General features: G+C 33.2%; 1 protein-coding gene across 1 annotated transcript in view; it reads right to left on the bottom strand.

The window, feature by feature from the left end:
• LRRIQ1 (leucine rich repeats and IQ motif containing 1) overlaps window positions 1-19,279 on the bottom strand; it is a 132,058-nt gene that overhangs the window by 45,802 nt on the left and 66,977 nt on the right. The window contains exons 12-15 of the mRNA XM_067008314.1: window positions 14,395-14,588; window positions 13,747-13,874; window positions 8,529-8,602; window positions 4,530-4,623 (exon numbers count right to left, since the gene is read on the bottom strand). Coding sequence (XP_066864415.1) covers window positions 4,530-4,623; window positions 8,529-8,602; window positions 13,747-13,874; window positions 14,395-14,588 — 490 coding nt within the window. The remainder of the gene's footprint in view (window positions 1-4,529; window positions 4,624-8,528; window positions 8,603-13,746; window positions 13,875-14,394; window positions 14,589-19,279) is intronic.

Genomic DNA, 19,279 nt, shown 5'->3' with positions numbered 1-19,279 from the left:
CAAGCCTCAGTACATTTAAGAAAATTGAAATCCTATCAAGCATCTTTTCCGACCACAACGCTATGAGGTTAGAAATCAATTACAGGGAAAAAAAGTAAAAAACACAAACACATGGAGGCTAAACAATACGTTACTAAATAACCAAAAGATCACTGAAGAAATCAAAGAGGAAATTTAAAAATACCTAGAGACAAATGACAATGAAAACACGATGATCCAAAACCTACAGGATGAGGCAAAAGCAGTTCTAAGAGGGAAATTTATGGCAATACAATCCTATTTCAAGAAACAAGTCATATCTCAAATAAACAACCTAACCTTACACCTAAAGGAACTAGAGAGAGAAGAACAAAGAAAACACAAAGTTAGTAGAAGGAAAGAAATCATAAAGATCAGAGCAGAAATAAATGAAATAGAAACAACGAAGACAATAGCAAAAATCAATAAAACTAAAATCTGGTTCTTTGAGAAGATAAACAAAATTGATAAGACATTAGCCAGATTCATCAGGAAAAAGAAGGAGAGGACTCAAATCAATAAAATTAGAAATGAAAAAGGAGAAGTTACAACAGACACCGCAGAAATACAAAGCATCCTAAGAGACTACTACAAGTTACTCTATGCCAATAAAATGGAAACCTGGAAGAAATGGACAAATTCTTAGAAAGGTATAACCTTCCAACACTGAACCAGGAAGAAATAGAAAATATGAACAGACTAATCACAAGTAATGAAATTGAAACTGTGATTAAAAATCTTCCAATAAACAAAAGTCCAGGACCACATGGCTTCACAGGTGAATTCTATCAAACATTTACAGAAGAGCTAACACCCATCCTTCTCAAACTCTTCCAAAAAACTGCAGAGGAAGGAACACTCCCAAACTCATTCTATGAGGCCACCATCACCCTGATACCAAAACCAGACAAAGATACTACAAAAAAAGAAAATTACAGACCAATATCACTGATGAATACACATGAAAAATGTAAAAAACAAAACCAGAATCCAACAACACATTAAAAGGACCACACACCATGATCAAGTGGGATTTATCTCAGGGATGCAAGGATTCTTCAGTATATACAAATCATTCAATGTGATACACCATATTAACAAATTGAAGAAGAAATACCATATGACCATCTCAATAGATGCAGAAAAAGTTTTTGACAAAATTCAACACCCATTTATGATAAAGACACTCCAGGGCTTCCCTGGTGGCACAGTGGTTGAGAGTCGGCCTGCTAATGCAGGGGACATGGGTTTGAGCCCTGGTCCAGGAGGAGCCCACATGCTGTGGAGCGACTAAGCCTGTGTGCCACAACTACTGAGCCTGCGCTCTAGGGTCTGTGAGCCACAACTACTGAGCCCATGCACCACAACTACTGAAGCCCGTGTGTCTACAGCCCATGCTCCACAATAAGAGAGGCCACCACAGTGAGAAGCCTGTGCACTGCAACGAAGAGTAGCCCCCACACGCCTCAACTAGAGAAGAGCCCGCGTGCAGCAACAAAGACCCAGTGCAGCCAAAAATAAAATAAATTTAAAAAAAAACACTCTAAAAAGTGGGCATAGAGGGAACTTACCTCAACATAATAAAGGCCATATACAACAAACCCACAGCACATCATCATTCTCAATGGTGAAAAACTGAAAGTATTTCCTCTAAGATCAGGAACAAGACAAGGATGTCCACTCTCACCACTATTATTCAACATAGTTTTGGAAGTCCTAGCCATGGCAATCAAAGAAGAAAAAGAAATAAAAGGAATACAAACTGGAAAAGAAGAAGTAAAACTGTCACTGTTTGCAGATGACATGATACTATATATAGAGAATCCTAACGATGCCACTAGAAAACTACTAGAGCTAATCAATGAATTTGGTAAAGTAGCAGGACACAAAATTAATGCACAGAAATCTCTTGCATTCCTATACACTAATGTTGAAAAATCTGAAAGAGAAATTAAGGAAACACTCTCATTTACCATTGCAACAAAAAGAATAAAATACCTAGGAGTAAACCTACTTAGGGAGACAAAAGACCTGTATGCAGAAAACTATAAGACACTGATGAAAGAAATTAAAGATGATACCAACAGATGGAGAGATATACCATGTTCTTGGATTGGAAGAATCAATATTGTGAAAATGACTATACTACCCAAAGCAATCTACAGATTCAATGCAATCCCTACCAAATTGACAATGGCATTTTATACAGAATTAGAACCCAAAAAATCTTAAAATTTGTATGGAGACACAAAAGACTCGGAATAGCCAAAGCGTCTTGAGGGAAAAAAGCAGACCTGGAGGAATCAGGCTCCTGGACTTAAGACTATACTACAAAGCTACAGTAATCAAGACAATATGATACTGGCACAAAAACAGAAATATAGATCAATGGAATAGCATAGAAAGCCCAGATATAAACCCACATACCTATGGTCAACTAATCTATGACAAAGGAGGCAAGGATATACAATGGAGAAAAGAGTCTCTTCAATAAGTGGTGCTGGGAAAAATGGACAGTGACATGGAAACGAATGGAATTAGAACAATCCCTAACACCATACACAAAAATAAACTCAAAATGGATTAGAGACCTAAATGTAAGACCGGACACTATTAGACTATTAGAGGAAAACATATGAAGAACATTCTTTAACATAAATCACAGCAAGATCTTTTTTGATCCACCTCCTAGATTAGTGGAAATAAAAACAAAAATAAACAAATGAGACCTAATGAAACTTAACAGTTTCTGCACAGCAAAGGAAACTATAAACAAGATGAAAAGACAACCCTCAGAATGGGAGAAAATATTTGCAAATTTACCAATGGACAAAGAATGAGTCTCTAAAATATATAAACAGGTCATGCAGCTCAATATTAAAAAATGAAACAACTCAATCCAAAAATGAGTAGAAGACCTAAGTAGACATTTCTCCAAAGAAGACATACAGATGGCCAAGAAGCACATGAAAAGCTGCTCAACATCACTAGTTATTAGAGAAATGCAAATCAAAACTACAATGAGGAATCACCTCACACCAGTTCGAATGGGGATCATCAGAAAATCTACAAACAACAAATGCTGGAGAGGGTGTGGAGAAAAGGGAACCCTCCTGCACTGTTTATGGGAATGGAAATTGATACAGCCACTATGGAGAACAGTATGGAGGTTCCTTAAAAAACTAAAAATAGAATTACCATATGACCCAACAATCCCACTACTGGGCATATACCCAGAGAAAACCGTAATTCAAAATGACACATGCACCCCTATGTTCATTGCAGCACTATTTACAATAGCCAGGATATGGAAATAACCTAAATGCCCATCGACAGATGAATGGATAAAGAAGATGTGGTACATACATACAATGGAATATTACTCAGCCATAAAAAGGAATGAAATTGAGTCATTTGTAGAGACGTGGATGGATCTAGAGACTGTCATACAGAGTGAAGTAAGTCAAAAAGAGAAAAACAAGTATCGTATATTAACACATGTATGTGGAACCTAGAAAAATGGTAGAGATTAACCGGTTTGCAGGGCAGAAATGGAGACACAGATGTAGAGAACAAACATATGAACACCAAGTGGGGGAAGTGGGGGGGTGGTGGTGGTGGTGGTGGGATGAATTGGGAGATTGGGATTGACATGTATACACTGATATGTATAGAACTGATGACTAATAAGAACCTGCTGTAGAAAAAAATAAATAAAATTAAATTAAAGAAAAAAAAAGAAAACCATCAAGGGACTTCCCTGGTGGCTCAGTGGATAAGAATCCACTTGCTAATGCAAGGGACATGGGTTTGATCCCTAGTCCCATGCCATGCAGCAACTAAGCCCATGCACCACAACTACTGAATCCCGCACACCTAGAGCCCGTGCTCCGCAACAAGAGAAGCCACTGCAAGGAGAAGCCGACTGCAACAAAGAGTAGTCCCCACTTGCCACAACTAGAGAAAGCCCACATGCAGCAATGAAGACCCAATGCAGCCAAAAATAAATTAAATTAAATTTCTTTTTAAAGTTTAAAAAAAAATCACAAAAATAGAGGCATGAATTCACATATACTTATAATACATACTTTAACAGACACCAACCTTCTCTTTTAAGAAAATGAAACAAAATCAAATTACTGGAAGAAAGGAAATAATTTTAAATAGCAAGCTATGGGATTTAGATGACTCAAAAAGTAATTCCCAGCAAATGTCTTTTCTATAAACACAAAACCTAAGCTGACATCATACTAAAAGTGTCACATAATCCATGGTATGGATCAAAATTATCATTTCAAATTTGCATTAGTTCATACATGTACAAAAATTATTTTAGGTAGAAGATATTTTTTAAACTATTTTTTCCAAAACTGTTTTGTTTTGAACAACTTTAAAATTATTCTTTATTAACTTTTCCTAAGTAATTAGTATACACAGAACAATTTTCATCAAACTGTGTTCTCTGCAACTATAATAAAGTATGTACATAGGGTGCAACATTGTTTCTTTACCTCCAGTTTATTTCTTGAAGAAGTGGGTTTCCAGTGAGAGACAATTCATGGAGAGAAAAGCATGCATCAAAACACCTTAGGGCACTTGTAAGATCTACAGAAAATAAACAATAAAAATTATTATGAAAGTTATCACAGATAAAGAAAAATAATCATAAATCAATGATCATTTTATTTATGGGTTAGCTATTAAAGCAAGGCAACAAAAAATATTTATTTTGCAGAATATGATATGCTTTTAAAAGGAGAGCATATTACAAAATAGACTCTGCTGTCAAAATACATATTTCTACCATTTAGCCACTGTGTGAATTTATGCAAATCATACAACTAACTGCTTGATGACTCAGGTTCATCTCTATCTCATAGGGTGAGGATTAAATGAGATAATGTATGTAAAGGGCTTAGGGCAGTTTGCCCCAGATTGTAAATACAAAATCTAAAATAGTAAAATCAGAAGTAATAGGATAGGTCTTCCCTGGTGGCGCAGTGGTTGGGAGTCCGCCTGCCGATGTAGGGAACGCGGGTTCATGCCCCAGTCCGGGAGGATCCCACATGCCGTGGAGCGGCTGGGCCCGTGGGCCATGGCCGCTGGGCCTGCGCGTCCGGAGCCTGTGCTCCGCAATGGGAGGGGCCGCAGCAGTGAGGGGCCAGCGTACCGCAAAAAAAAAAAAAAAAAAAAAGTAATAGGATAGTGGTAAAATTGAAAGTATGCCTAAACAGAATTATATTTATACTTACAAAAGTAAAAATAGTAGGTCAATCTAGGATACATTAAGAGTAATTTAAACCAGAATTACTCTCCCACAGAAAACAATCATAAAACTGAGCAATAAACATGAAGCACCTGTTTTTAAGCCTCACTCAGAGAAAAGGGAAACACACATGGTGAGCTGACAATCACAATGTTTTCTGCCTAAATGCACTTTACCTTAGAGCAAGAAAGTGGAAACCAAGCAAAGAGGTTGTTTTGCTGAGTGAGGAGGCAAAGTTTAGATGTGAAGCTGGAATTTATGGTGAAAAGTTCTGAGAAGAAGCTGTGTGTGCATATGTTGGTGGGAGGAAATTGGGGGAAGAAGTCTATGTGAGGATTTGCCACAGGTCCTTGGAGTGCTAGGAGTTACAGGCAAGCCAACACTCTGAAAGACCTAGCAGAGATAACCTGCTATCAGGCTAATAGCCGAATGATGACATTATAGTTCATGCAGCAGTGAAAGACATTGGAATTTCAGCCTCGTCAGATGAGAATCAACTGAATAGCTCAGAGATTCCACTAAAATCCAGAAAGACCATGCATTAGGAGTGAAGACAATGCCCTGGGGTAGGGGCATGCACTGAGAGTTGAAAACTAAAATGACTTGTCCTAGGAGGGAATGAAATTAAGGCTGACAGCAACAAAATTATCCACCAATACTTTAAACTGCCTGCCAGAATTACACTTAATACCCTTTAAAAGGAAGACAACAACAGCCAGACTCAGCAAACTGTACTATGAACAATGTTCAACATACAGTTAAAAATTATTGGACGTAAAAAGAAATAGGAAAATATGACTTATCATTAAGAGAAAATCAGTTAATAGGGACACATCCCAACGTAGGCAAAATGTAAATCAATTTTTTGACAAAGACATCAAAGTCATTCAATGATGAAAATAATTCCTTCAACAAATGTTGCTGGAACAGTTAACTAAATATCCATATTAAAAATGGAACTCATCCTCTACTTCAAACCTTTCATAAAAATTAATTTGAGGTGGATCACAGACCTAAAAGTAAAAACTTAAAGTACAAGACTTATTACTTTCTTACAAGAAAGTAAGAAAGCATAGAAAATCATCTCAATCTGGAGGTAGAAAAATATTACAAAGGACACAGAGAGCAAAAACTATTAAAAATAATAAAGTTTCACCAAAATTGAAAACTTCTCATCTAAAGATATCATTAACAAAATTAATAGGTAAAAGAGGGACTGGGAGAAACATCCACAAAACATGTCTGACAAAGAATTTCATCCAGAATATATACAGAATTTATTCAAATCAATAAAAGTCAAATAACCAAATTTTTGTTGTTGTTGTTGCGGTACGCGGGCCTCTCACTGTTGTGGCCTCTCCCGTTGCGGAGCACAGGCTCAGGACGCGCAGGCTCAGTGGCCATGGCTCACGGGCCCAGGCGCTCCGCAGCATGTGGGATCTTCCCGGACCGGGGCACAAACCCGTGTCCCCTGCATCGGCAGGCGGATTCTCAACCACTGCGCCACCAGGGAAGCCCCCCAAATTTTTAAAATGGTAAAACACATGAATAGACACAAAAGAATATACAGAAATCATCAATAAATACATGCAAAGAGGTTCAATATCATTATCCATCAGGGAAATGCAAACTAAAAGCATAATGAGATAACAATGAAATACTAAAAACCCTGTAAGAATGGAGTGATTGGAACTCTTACACATCACTAGCGGGGAAATAAAATGTTACCACTATTTTGGAAAACAGTTTTACCAGTTTCTTAGAAAGTTAAACATGCACCTACACTCTGTAATTTACACTCTGAACAGTAATTACACTCTGAACATTTACCCAAGGGAACTGAAAACATATGTTTACAAAAATATTTGTACAAGAATTTCCATAGGAACTTTGTAATCATAGTAGCCTCAAACAGCAAACAATTAAAATATCAATAAACAGGATAATGGACAAAGTGTAATATATTTATACAAAGGACTACCCTTCAGAAAAAAGACTACCTATACAAACAACTGAACAAATGATGTGGTGGAATGTCACATGAATGCCAAGCAAATACTATTTGAACTCATTAATACAAAGATGTACAACAGTCAAATTTAACCTATGGTGACAAATTTAGAACTGTGATTGTCTCTATGAGGGGACTGGCTGAAAATGGGGATGGGGAAATTTGTGGGGAGGGACTGTTTAACCAAATCAATTAATCATTCTTTAATTTAATAAACTTTGATGCGCAGGCTAAGCGGCCATGGCTCACGGGCCCAGCTGCTCCGCGGCACGTGGGATCCTCCCCGACCGGGGCACAAACCCGTGTCCTCTGCATCGGCAGGTGGGCTCTCAACCACTGTGCCACCAGGGAAGCCCTAATTTAATAAACTTTTAATGGATGTCTGGTTAGGAGTCAACAACTTATACAAGTTTGTTTACTTATCTTCATTAGGCTATTCATTTCATAGGTAAAAGATATATGAATTTTAAATAAGAATATAATTCTGACATTTTCCCAGGTTCACCAGAAAGATATGGAAGTAATATGATTTTAAAAGTGGAGAGAAATTTTTAATTAAATTATTTCACCACACATTTGAAGGAGTTTAGAATACACGGCACCTCAGCATGCCATTCTGTCATTTTGACTATTTTGAGTTAAAGGCACTTAAAAAAGAGCAGATGCAAGGGCCCTCTGACCTTCCTTCTTTTTCTTCAAAGCAGGAGATTAAATTCCTATGTGAACGATATTCAACCTATACCAGAAGCAAAGGGACATTCTTATCACATGGACAGGAAGTTCAGGCCAAGAGATATGTATACAAACAAACCTGTTAAACTAGCCTTTGTTTCCTAGTCACTTTTCCATCCAATTAACTACCTTAGCCCAAGCCCCTCTGCCTCATCACATTTTCACAATTTACTACTCTTTGTCCAGCTCACTATGTAAGTTCAACTCTAATTGCGTCTTGGGGTCTTTATTTTCTTGTGAGAACTCCCATGTCCATGTAAAAAAAAAAATACAATTTAAACTTGTATTCTCTTTTTCTGTTTATCTGACTTAGATCAGTTTAATTCTCAGGCTTAGCCTGAGAAGGTAGAGGAAATTTTTCCTCCTCTACACCATTTTGTATAGATATGTTATTTGTAAATGCCATTAACTCATTTAACCAAAACAATGCCTTACCATACTTGGAACAGAAACTCAAAAGCTTATTATTTAAAAAACAATTATATATTACTATAAACTTACCAGAAAGACAATTGTTGCTGATATCTAGTTTTTCCAAAGAGACAAAATGAAAAAGTGGTATGATTTTTGTCAAGCTGAAAACCAAAATGGAATTTATAAAAATTTTAAATTGGAATGTTCTTAATATTATTGATATAATTATATATTTATATGACACAATTATAAAATGTTATAAATTATAAATTTGGCAGAAATGTATAAATATATACAACTGCATTTCTAACAGTACTTATTAAAAATGCAGTAATTATAAGATTTTAAGTATTTATTCTATAATGAAAGATTTATATTTATTTCTAAAGAGAAGTTACCATGGAATTGCTAGTATCAATCATAATTATCATGAAGCTTAATGTGTACTTGGTATTTAAATAAAAATAAATGGGTTTTTTGTTGTTATTGTTTTGTTTCATCTTTGCATATGGCCAAATTTACACAGAATTCATATTTTCTATGTATGTTTTTTCTGGCTCAAACATTTAACAAACCATTAAGAGGTAAAAACATAAAAAATATATATTTTTACTTTTTAACAATATAACTTTAATTAGAGTCACTAGTTTTGTTTCTAATTTTAAAAAGGTTTCGTTTACTAGATTAAAAGTGTTATAAGTCCTGCAGTGCAAAAGGTTACACTGGGGTTATTTTTTTTTTTTTTTATTTTTTTTTATTTTTTTGGTGGTACACGGGCCTCTCACTGCTGTGGCCTCTCCCTTTGCGGAGCACAGGCTCCGGACGCGCAGGCTCAGCGGCCATGGCTCACGGGCCCAGCCGCTGCGCGGCATGTGGGATCTTCCCGGACCGGGGCACGAACCCGTGTCCCCTGCATCCGCAGGCGGACTCTCAACCACTGCGCCACCAGGGAAGCCCCTGGGGTTATTTTTAAATTGGAAATATGCATTTAAGGAACACATAATAGAAACTGTTTTCTATTGATAGAATAGACTTAAATTTGGCAGAAATATACTAATTTTTAAAATTAATACTCATTATTAAAACAAGCATGTTCAAATTCTAATAATAATAAACTTTTCTCCTACTTTTAAAAGTTTCTATCATTTTCTAAGATACAATTGTTCTTAAGACCTCATATTCAAACAAGGAACATAAGTGATCCTGAAAATATTCACTGTATTGATAACAAAAGCTATGAAGGGAAAATTAATCTTAGTTTGATTTACATTTCCAACTAAGACAAGTTTACACTTACTTTGTTACATAATATCACATTACCCTAGCTATTTGGCAAAAAAAATTAAGCTAGTTCATCTAAATCTTTAAACAAGATAAAAATTACTTTGTATAAAATATATTCTCATCACAAATACAAAGCTAATCTGAACTAATCCCCTCTATAAATGTTGAAGATCCATATATGTTCAAAATACACTTCCACTAAATGAGTATTTCTGGTACAAAAAAGAAAAAAAAGTATGCATTAGTTTCCACTTCTACTTTCTTGTTTTTTTTATATTGTCCCTCCAGTTTACCTGGCAGAGATTTTTACATCTTTATTTCTACCAACACCCTGCCATGGTAGGAAAAAAAAAAGTACTATTACTCTAAGATCAGAAGCTTACAGGATAATACTGTGACTGGAAGCCTCATGGCACAAAGCCAACCCTTACACTGACATTAACTCCTCTCTTGTATTATCCTGTTCTGCATTAGAATAGACACAGAAGATGCTACTGATGATAAAATAGAATAAATAAGGAGTCTGGAAGACCTCTCTGATTGTAGCCAATCCTAAGTACAATATTACTATTTACACTACCTATACAACACTGCTTCTTAAGAACAATTTCCGGGGAAAAATCCAAGGTAATAAAAGAAAAAGTGATCAAATATTGGTCATTACATTTGCATATACAGTTCATTATTTGTACACACACTCTTTAATAAAAAATTTACTGAAATGTCACATGTACACTGAAAAAGAAACTTAAAACTTTGTCAGTACGTAATTAGTGCATTCAAGTCCTAATTTTGTGACATTTCCTATTCAGGCATTCTAGATCATTACTACAAGTAAGAAATTTAAGTTATTTAAGTGAAAATACAATGATAATAAATGTATTTATTAAAAGAAAATTCTTATTTCTTTTTTACCATTAGTATATTTCTAATGCTAAATCTTTACCCTCCTACTAAAAGGATTTTGAAAGATTGATAATGAGTTTTTCTCTTTTTTCAGAATATTTCATGTTTTTAACCAATAAGTTATATGGCAATATTTGGTAACATATAGGTTATATGAAGACATTAACTAAAAATAACCAATAAAGTTTTAGAATTAAAAATAAAAATTCCCTTTGCAAAAATAAAGTATTTCTTCAGGTGAAGAAATATTTGGTTTGACCACATATTTTTCATAATATCGAAATTTTGTCTTTTCAGATAACGATGCTTTTAGAATCATGTTCCTTTTTGGAAATTTTAATCAAGAAAACTGGTTATTTATTCACCATTAGGATGGCAGAAACCTAATAGTAGAATCGTTTTTATTTTAACCTCTAGAACTTCTCTTTTTACTGACATTCTGTGTATATTTTTTCTAAGAAAATTCAAACCAGAAAGACAAAGGACATTAGTGAAAACCTAATACCATTTGACCTTGTCACATTAGCCCTGGGCATAAAAAAGATATAAATTTCAAAGACGACAAAAAGCAAAAGATTTGTACAATGAGCAGCCAATGGGTAATAGTTTCCACTTTCTGCTCCTACTTAGAGTCTCACTGGAAGTAGAAAGGCTTATGAAGCTGGAAAGTCTTCCAGTTAGAACTCCACTGAGAAAAACTTAAAACAGTCACATGTCCTAATGAAAATTTAAAACAGAAGTCAGGATGAAACACGTATTTCAAACAATATGTACTAAGTATCATTCTTTATACGTATTTCATTTGTTGGAAAAAAGCATATGGGCACATAATTTCTTCCTCATGATGAACATATTTATTAAAAATTAAAAGAAAAACACATACAATTTAGAAGAAATACCACACACAAATCCAAATATCACATTTATAAAATTCTCAGGTTTTCAAAATGTATTGACATACATTTTCCTTTTGGGTAATCATTAAAATCCCATAAAATAGGTAAGGTAGGTGTTACCACCCCTTTTACAAGTGAAAAAACTTGTAGGATTAGGTAGTGAGAAAAGAGTTAATCAGTGTCAACTGACAGATAAGTTGTAGATTCAGAATTCAAACCCAGATCTGTTGACCCTCAGTTTTATCAAACCTAAAATAGTTCTTAAAAAGTCAATGCATATGTAAAAGCTTAACATAAAATGGGTAATTTCTACAGTTAATGATATTAGCTTATGGTGAAAAATCCCAAGTTTGAAGATAATTTTTCACTACGATTTTAGGAAATAATTTCACTACTCTACATGTTCATTTCTATCAATCTCATTTCCCTGGTGTCCTCAGGACTTATTCTTTCATCCTCCTGGAAATGGTAGGAGGTTACTTGTGCAAAGAGCTTTGAGAGACCCATTAAAAATATCTTCAAATATAAGTAACAATATTATTAAAAATTCCAAATAGCATATACTATACAATAATTTCATCACTTTTTTACATAGCTAAGTTCAACAAATTGTTATTTTACATCTAAGAGTTTTTTTGAGGGTCAGGACATATGGTACTCAGTTTTGTATCCCCTAAAATGGCAAACACCACCTCAATATCCAAATGTTATAAAGCTAAACAAACAAAATTATAAATATGGATTATTTGGTTTAAGTATCCCAGTTATTGTTATCAACTCTAAAATTTTTTTAATAGTCCAGTTTATTATAAAATTATAAAACTCCTGGTCATATCAGATTGATATGAGAAACAAGGTACATCATATTGATAGGGTAAAAATCTATCAGCTAGTGTTAATTTTAATTTTAAAAAGCAGAATATTTCTTTGATGACTTAAATTGTCCAAAGAAATAAAGGTATTATTTCTCAAATGATGTTCTTGATTTAAATATTTTCTAAATTCTTTAAAGATTATTATGCTTATCAATGTGGCTTGAGATCTAGTTCTATAAAATATACTAGATATGTCAATTACTGAGTGATTTACTTCATATGTCCAAAGCATAGCTGAGTATTTCTATTGAAATTGTATTTCTTACCTGAAAAATATTGTGAAAAGATCCAATAAGTTTGTGATGGCCCAAATTATTTAAATAGTATTATCTGACAGTGCTGTTCCTGGTAAATATCCTTTTAAAGACAAATCAACTTTCATATTTTAGATGTGATTAAAAAAATTTGAGGGAATTTTAAAATACAGATTCAGTTTTTGATCTGTCAAATAGTAGAATAGTTTAATAGGTGAAAGTTAAATCATTTAGGACATATATGCTCAAAGGACGAGCACTATTGTGACAGAGATTGAGAGAAAACTACGTTTGGGAGGGGACAGGTACGTATATATTAACATTGAGTTGTCTTGTTTACTTGTTTTGCAAGAATTGTATAACTCACAGAAACAACTTCTTGTTAAAGATAGTTCCTTTCCCCTACTCCTTGTGCCTTTGATGAACAAATTAATCATATTAGGATGAATAGGTCTCAATGAAATATTAAACAGAGGTAGACATGCACATATTGTGCTCCTGTTTTGGTTTTAGACAGTTATTCTCTGCAAAGATCCAGATGTTTGGTGGTTTTAAATGGATCTTCTGTGGCAGGTACCCATCTAGACTTAATGTTAAGGTATTTTTATTTTAAGTGTTACTTTATATCCTTAGGGAAATCAAATTTAAATCAATCTTAACAGTTACAAAAAGACATGCAAGTTGAGAGCAGATTAAAAAACTTTCTTCCAGGACTTAATAAGTACCATTTGAGAGAATGAGACATCCTTCTGAATTAAATTAACTACCTCCTGTATTTTCCAAGAACTATATCTTTATAAATATAAACAAACCTGCCCTGAGAGATTTCCATAAGTACATTTTTGAGAAGAAACAAAATGAGTTAAGATAAGTGACAATTAAAATTCTACTAAAATTTGAGGATATGTCAATACACTTTAATTTTTTTAATTCTATGAAGTTATATTTATAATTTATGCCCAATTTATTGTAATGTACATTCCTTGAATTACTGGAAAAACCTAAAAGCTTTTCTACTTATTATGAAGATCACACATTTATGTTAATCATTCACTGCATTTAAGCTTAATTAAGCAAATTATATTTTTACCTGTTCTGAGAGATACTCAGGATTTGTAGTAAAGGCAGCCAATATGAAGAAAATGTTTCCACACTTGAAATGCTGTTATCATCCAAGTGCAATTCTCTTAGAAGAACATGATTCTCCAAGGATGGAAGCTATATTTAAATTTGGGTTATTAGCTTATATTAAGCAAAATATTTTTGTCATTTAGCCAAATTTAAAACAATAAAACCTACCAAAACTAACAACAGACATATTCTGGTAAACAGCATATCATAAATCAAAGTATAATATTATGAGAATTTAGTATGAATAAAATTTCCAATAATGATTTTCATAGTTAGCATTTTTTAATACTTTGTGACAAATTTTAATTAGAATTTCAGATAAACTTGGTCCCACTTACACACTGAATCATAACTGAAAAGTTATGATATATTATATTTTAGTATTATAAAAAACTAATGTTAAATTCGATTTCTTATAAGATATTGTCAATATGTTTAACATTTTTTAAATAGTGAAAAGTATATAATAGTTTAAACTGGAAATCAAATACAGCTGAAAAGTCAAAAGAATAAAAGTTAAAACTGCTTTTAAAATGTATGATTGATATTTCTAGTAAAAGAAAAATGCTGTGTTAATCACAGAAATGAATTAATTCAAAGCAATTACCTCACTTAGATAATTTCCCTGTAACTTCAGTATTTGGAGCAATCCACAGTTTTCAATGCCCTCAACTTCAGTAAGATGATTATGTGAGCAATCCAGGTATATAATGGTAGGAGTATCACAAAGACCTTTTGTACTAATTAACTGATTATGGTCCAAAATTAGTTGCTGAAGATTTTTCAACGATTCTAAGCCACCTGGAAGAAAAAAATTTCCATGATCACTTTATCATACATTCTTCCAGACTCCAGAGTTTCAATTTTTTTCTAAATAACTGCATCTTTTTATTTCCAATATTCCTAATTATAAGACTTAGCCCAAGTTCCTGGTGAAAAATGTGTAAGTGTAAAATGTATTATTATTTAAACTTGTGCCTAAGAGACATATTTTTTAAGAGACATATTTTTGAATGACTTAATTATATATCACTTCAAAATTGAACAAAATACTAGAAGTCATATATTGGGCATTGAATGTTTTATTTTCAATTGACAATGGAACAAGGGAGAGGGAGGAATCATTGAAAAAATAACAGTTTTCAATTCAATTCCAGGGTCTTTGAATTTTCAATGCTTGGTTAAGGTTGTTGCAGAATGTAATTACAGAATGTAATTGCAGAATGCAATTTTTCTACCATTGAAATATCTACCTTAGATTCACAAATGAAGTAGGTACAACTGTATTAAAACCAATAAAATATTAGTATATTCTTCTGGTATTATAAGATTGTCACAAGTGGCCTCTTTTTTACTCAGATAAACTTAAAATCAATATGATTCCAATCTAAAAACTATCAGAGGAGCCTTAGACTATAGCTCAGTGGCCATTAAAAAAAAACTGAGAAGGCTGTTTAAATAAGTCATCATAGTTAGCACTGGAAAGAGATGCTGAGGAAGTCTGTAAAAATTTCATGGAAGATATTAAAAATCTAGAAAATTTTATTTAGATTGAACATTGGACTACATATGTTCTCTGTAGTTACTACCCTGTGTAATATTAGGTTACACACTGAAGCGCTGAAGAAAGGTAAAGGATTTGGCACACAAGCTAAAAATAAAAGGAGACAGCACATAAAGCAGAACAATTGGGAGAGGAAAAGGCAGATGAGATTCTGTGATGATGGGAGTTTTAGAATTTTACAAAGGCATTTTAAAATTATCAAAGGCATTTTTATTTACATTAAATTATATACGGTCAACAGTGTGAGCCAGAGTGGGTAAAGGAGTATGAAGAGGCCACTGCTTGACAAGTAGTGAAGCAGCCAAAGACTTTGGCTAGAGGCATCCACGGAGTAAACAGGGTGAAAGCCACAGCACAGTGGAAGTGAAGACAGTGAGTGTAGACTACTTGTTAGATATTTGACAATGGAGAGAAGATCCTCCAAAGTCCTTAAAATGGAAACCCTATCTCTGAACTCATCCTCTGTTACTGTCCCCTTCTCTTGGTTCATTCTAACATGCTGACCTCCTGGCTGTTCCCTCAAACATGCCACACGTGTTTCCATCTTTGGGCTGCCTACATATGTAAGAAAGAACTATCTGTGTGTGACAGGTTAGGCTAGGAAGAATTAAATAAAGCTTATCAGCTAACTTCAGATATTAAGACACCATGATTCTCAATCAATATACAGAGAAGTTACACTTATCTATTCAACAACCCATCAGAGATTTCAATCTAGTGAAATTATCATGATTTCAAGCCTCAGATGCTAAGGAATCTTTGAACATTTCTACTTCTAGGAATCCATTATATACTAACACACACACACATACACAACTATGAAGTAATATATAGAGAAATTCCTTGCCATATTATTGAAACAAAGAAATGGAGAAAAGTTAAATGTCAATCAGTAGCGAATAGTTAAATAAATTATGGATTATCTATCAAATGAATATGTATAATCTTCAATATGAAGTAGTCTGACATAGAAGTATGCCCATGATGTACTACTGTATGTAAAACCTAAGTTGCATACATAGGCTTTTAGCTATTGAATATACCTGACTTTCAATCTACACATCTATTAATTGTATTGCGTTGAACAAGGTCTGGATTGATTTGTAAGCAAGTGTGAACAGTGGTTACTACTGCAAAATAAGAAAGAGAACGGGGTAAGCAGACAGAGAAAGTTTCACTGCTTACATTGTATACTTCTCTATTTTTAAAATTTTTAAATGAGAATGCACTTCTTGTATAATATTTTTTAAAACAATATATTTGAAAAAAATCAGAGCAAGTAATGAATAGAACTGTTATTCTGTATTTATTCCTGACCACCACCATCACCAAATGGTTATTGAACTGAAGAAAAATGAGAAAACCTGATGCTGTCATCCATCAGAAGGGTTTGTTAGATAGCCAAAGTGTGGGAACACTGTACATAGACAGGGGGGCATACCTCTTAGATTTTAAGATCAAAGGTTTAAAGGAAAAGTGAGATGGAAAGTAGATCTTTCAGCCTCACTGAGCCTTGATATGATGGCAGTCCTGTTTGACAGCTTCATTGCAACCTCAAGAGAGACCCTGAGCCAGAACCACCAACTAAGGCAATTCCAGATACCTGATCCACACAAAATAGGAGGTAATAAATGTCTGTGGTTTTAAATTGCTAAATTTGGGGGTACTCTGCTTCACCAAAGTATATAACTAATATAGTAAGGATCCTATTCCGAAGAAAATGTGAGAAAGAAGAAAATATGTTTTTAAAATGTTTCGGGCTAGGGAAGAACATTTACAGAAATTTAATGTAACAAGAATTCAAAGATACTAAAATAACAGATGTAGGTAAACAAATGGACCAAAATAACACCATGACAGAACTAATAAATAATTTAGAAAAAATGTTGTACAGGACAGACAGCTAAAGATTGAGTTGCTCATAAGAAGAGATAATCACACTGAGAACAAAATGTGAAGAAGCAGAAGATAAAGCAGCAAGATTACATTAATTAAACAAAAACAGACATAACAGATAAAGTCAATCAAAATATGGATCATCCATGATTGAAAAACAGAACCAAGCCAAAACAGTTTTTGAATATATAAAAAACAAAAATTTTCAGAAATGAAAAAATAACAATCTATAGTTTGAAAAGGACATTATATTCCATGAAAAAACTTATGTGATTTTATTGACAATAAGACGTCTTGCTAAATTTATTAATCAAGGACAAAGAAAATGTTATTCCGGTATCTGGGCAGAAACCAGTTTTGGGGGAGTAAAATCAAGTTAGCCTCTAGTTTAACCACAGCAACACACAATATCAAAATGCAACGAAGCAATGTCCATGAAATACCAAGTGAAAATGTGACCTAAAAATAGAATGCACAGCTATATTTTCATTCAAGTATGAAGGCAACTGACAGATACTCTTGAATGTACAAGAATTCAGGGAATATAGCATCCACTAGTCCTTCTTTGAAAAATAAGATGTAAAAAGAGTTAATGAACTATGTAATCCAGACAAGCAGAAGATGAAAGAAGCAGTTTGTCATAAAAAAGACTGTTATTGACCCATTTTCATACAGATCTAATGCTGCTAGAGGAGATAAGATAGAGTCATAAATCCTGATCTGATGTCATAAATCCTGATGTGAAAAACAAAAATTGTGAAGGGAAAAGAAGATTGGAAAAAGTGTAAATATGCTAATTTATTCTATTTTCTTACAGAGGAGTTAGTATTGACTAAAATAGATTAATCAAAGCACATCTTTTTATAAATCACTGAACAACAAAAATATTGTAACTGACAAAATTATTAGGGGGAGATGGAATTGTAAATGAGATAATTTTATCATTTGTAGCATGAGGAAGCTAATAGATAGTCTAAAATTTTGGAATCAAAACATTTACATATGATTTCCGGCTCTATTGCTTAGCAATGTTTTCATGAGCTTTTAAAAATGTCCCATCTTAGTAAGTTGTAGGAAAATTTGCTGAAAATGAATGTTTCCAACCAGCAATTCATGTGTATGATTTTTGATCACCGTAAGATTATTCTATAATACCTTAATATATTTCAACAATTGATTACTTTATAAATCACTGTACTTAAAAAAAATTCAAGTTGATATTCTATTTCAGTAGTGATAAAGTTTTGACTGCATCATCTCAAAAGAAGTACAAACAAGTTAATTGTTACTTTACTATTAGAATATAAAATATATGCCTAGAGCACATCTCTTTATGTATACTCTAATAATCACAGGTATTATTAGGCTTTGTCTCATGTTTAATTAAACTTTACTGAACTAATTATCTAAATGTTCTTTAACTAACTGTACCCTAAGTACATTTATTTATATAGAAAAAGTAGGCATCATTGTCTGAATTGTTACTGATCATGTTCATTCAAGTGATTTCTTATTTGCATCACATTTTTTCATAAATATGCCTCCTTCATAAAGGAGGACATTTTGTTTACCATTTTATATTTGTTATTCCTCAAAGAGTTTTGAATTTCTATTCAGGTGTTAGCTATGTTTATTAGAGTTTTATTTTCTTAATAGTTATATGTGACAATTTTTTCTAATTTCCTGAAATAATAGGCATGAAGTATCTTCTCTGTTAACACATGTAAAGCATTTATAGTTTCCACATTTCTACAAGAAATATGAAAATCTGATTTTTGCAAAAATAGCTTTACTTGTAATATAAAACTCATAATTTGTTCTACAAGTCCTAAGACTGTGTTGTGTCCTCATAGAAACAGAAAAAGGATATAGACAGAATCTCTGCTCCAGTATCATTTACTTGATAAATTCAATTAGAATATTTTTTAAAATTATGACATGTACAATTATTCACAATTTATTAAGTGAATAAAGTTAATTACAAAACAATATTACAGTAGTGATTTTTTTTTTTTTTTTCGGTAGGCGGGCC

The sequence above is a fragment of the Kogia breviceps genome, chromosome 12, assembly GCF_026419965.1.
Source record: "Kogia breviceps isolate mKogBre1 chromosome 12, mKogBre1 haplotype 1, whole genome shotgun sequence".
NCBI lineage: Eukaryota > Metazoa > Chordata > Mammalia > Artiodactyla > Physeteridae > Kogia > Kogia breviceps.
This window is presented reverse-complemented; position numbering and strand designations above follow the sequence as displayed.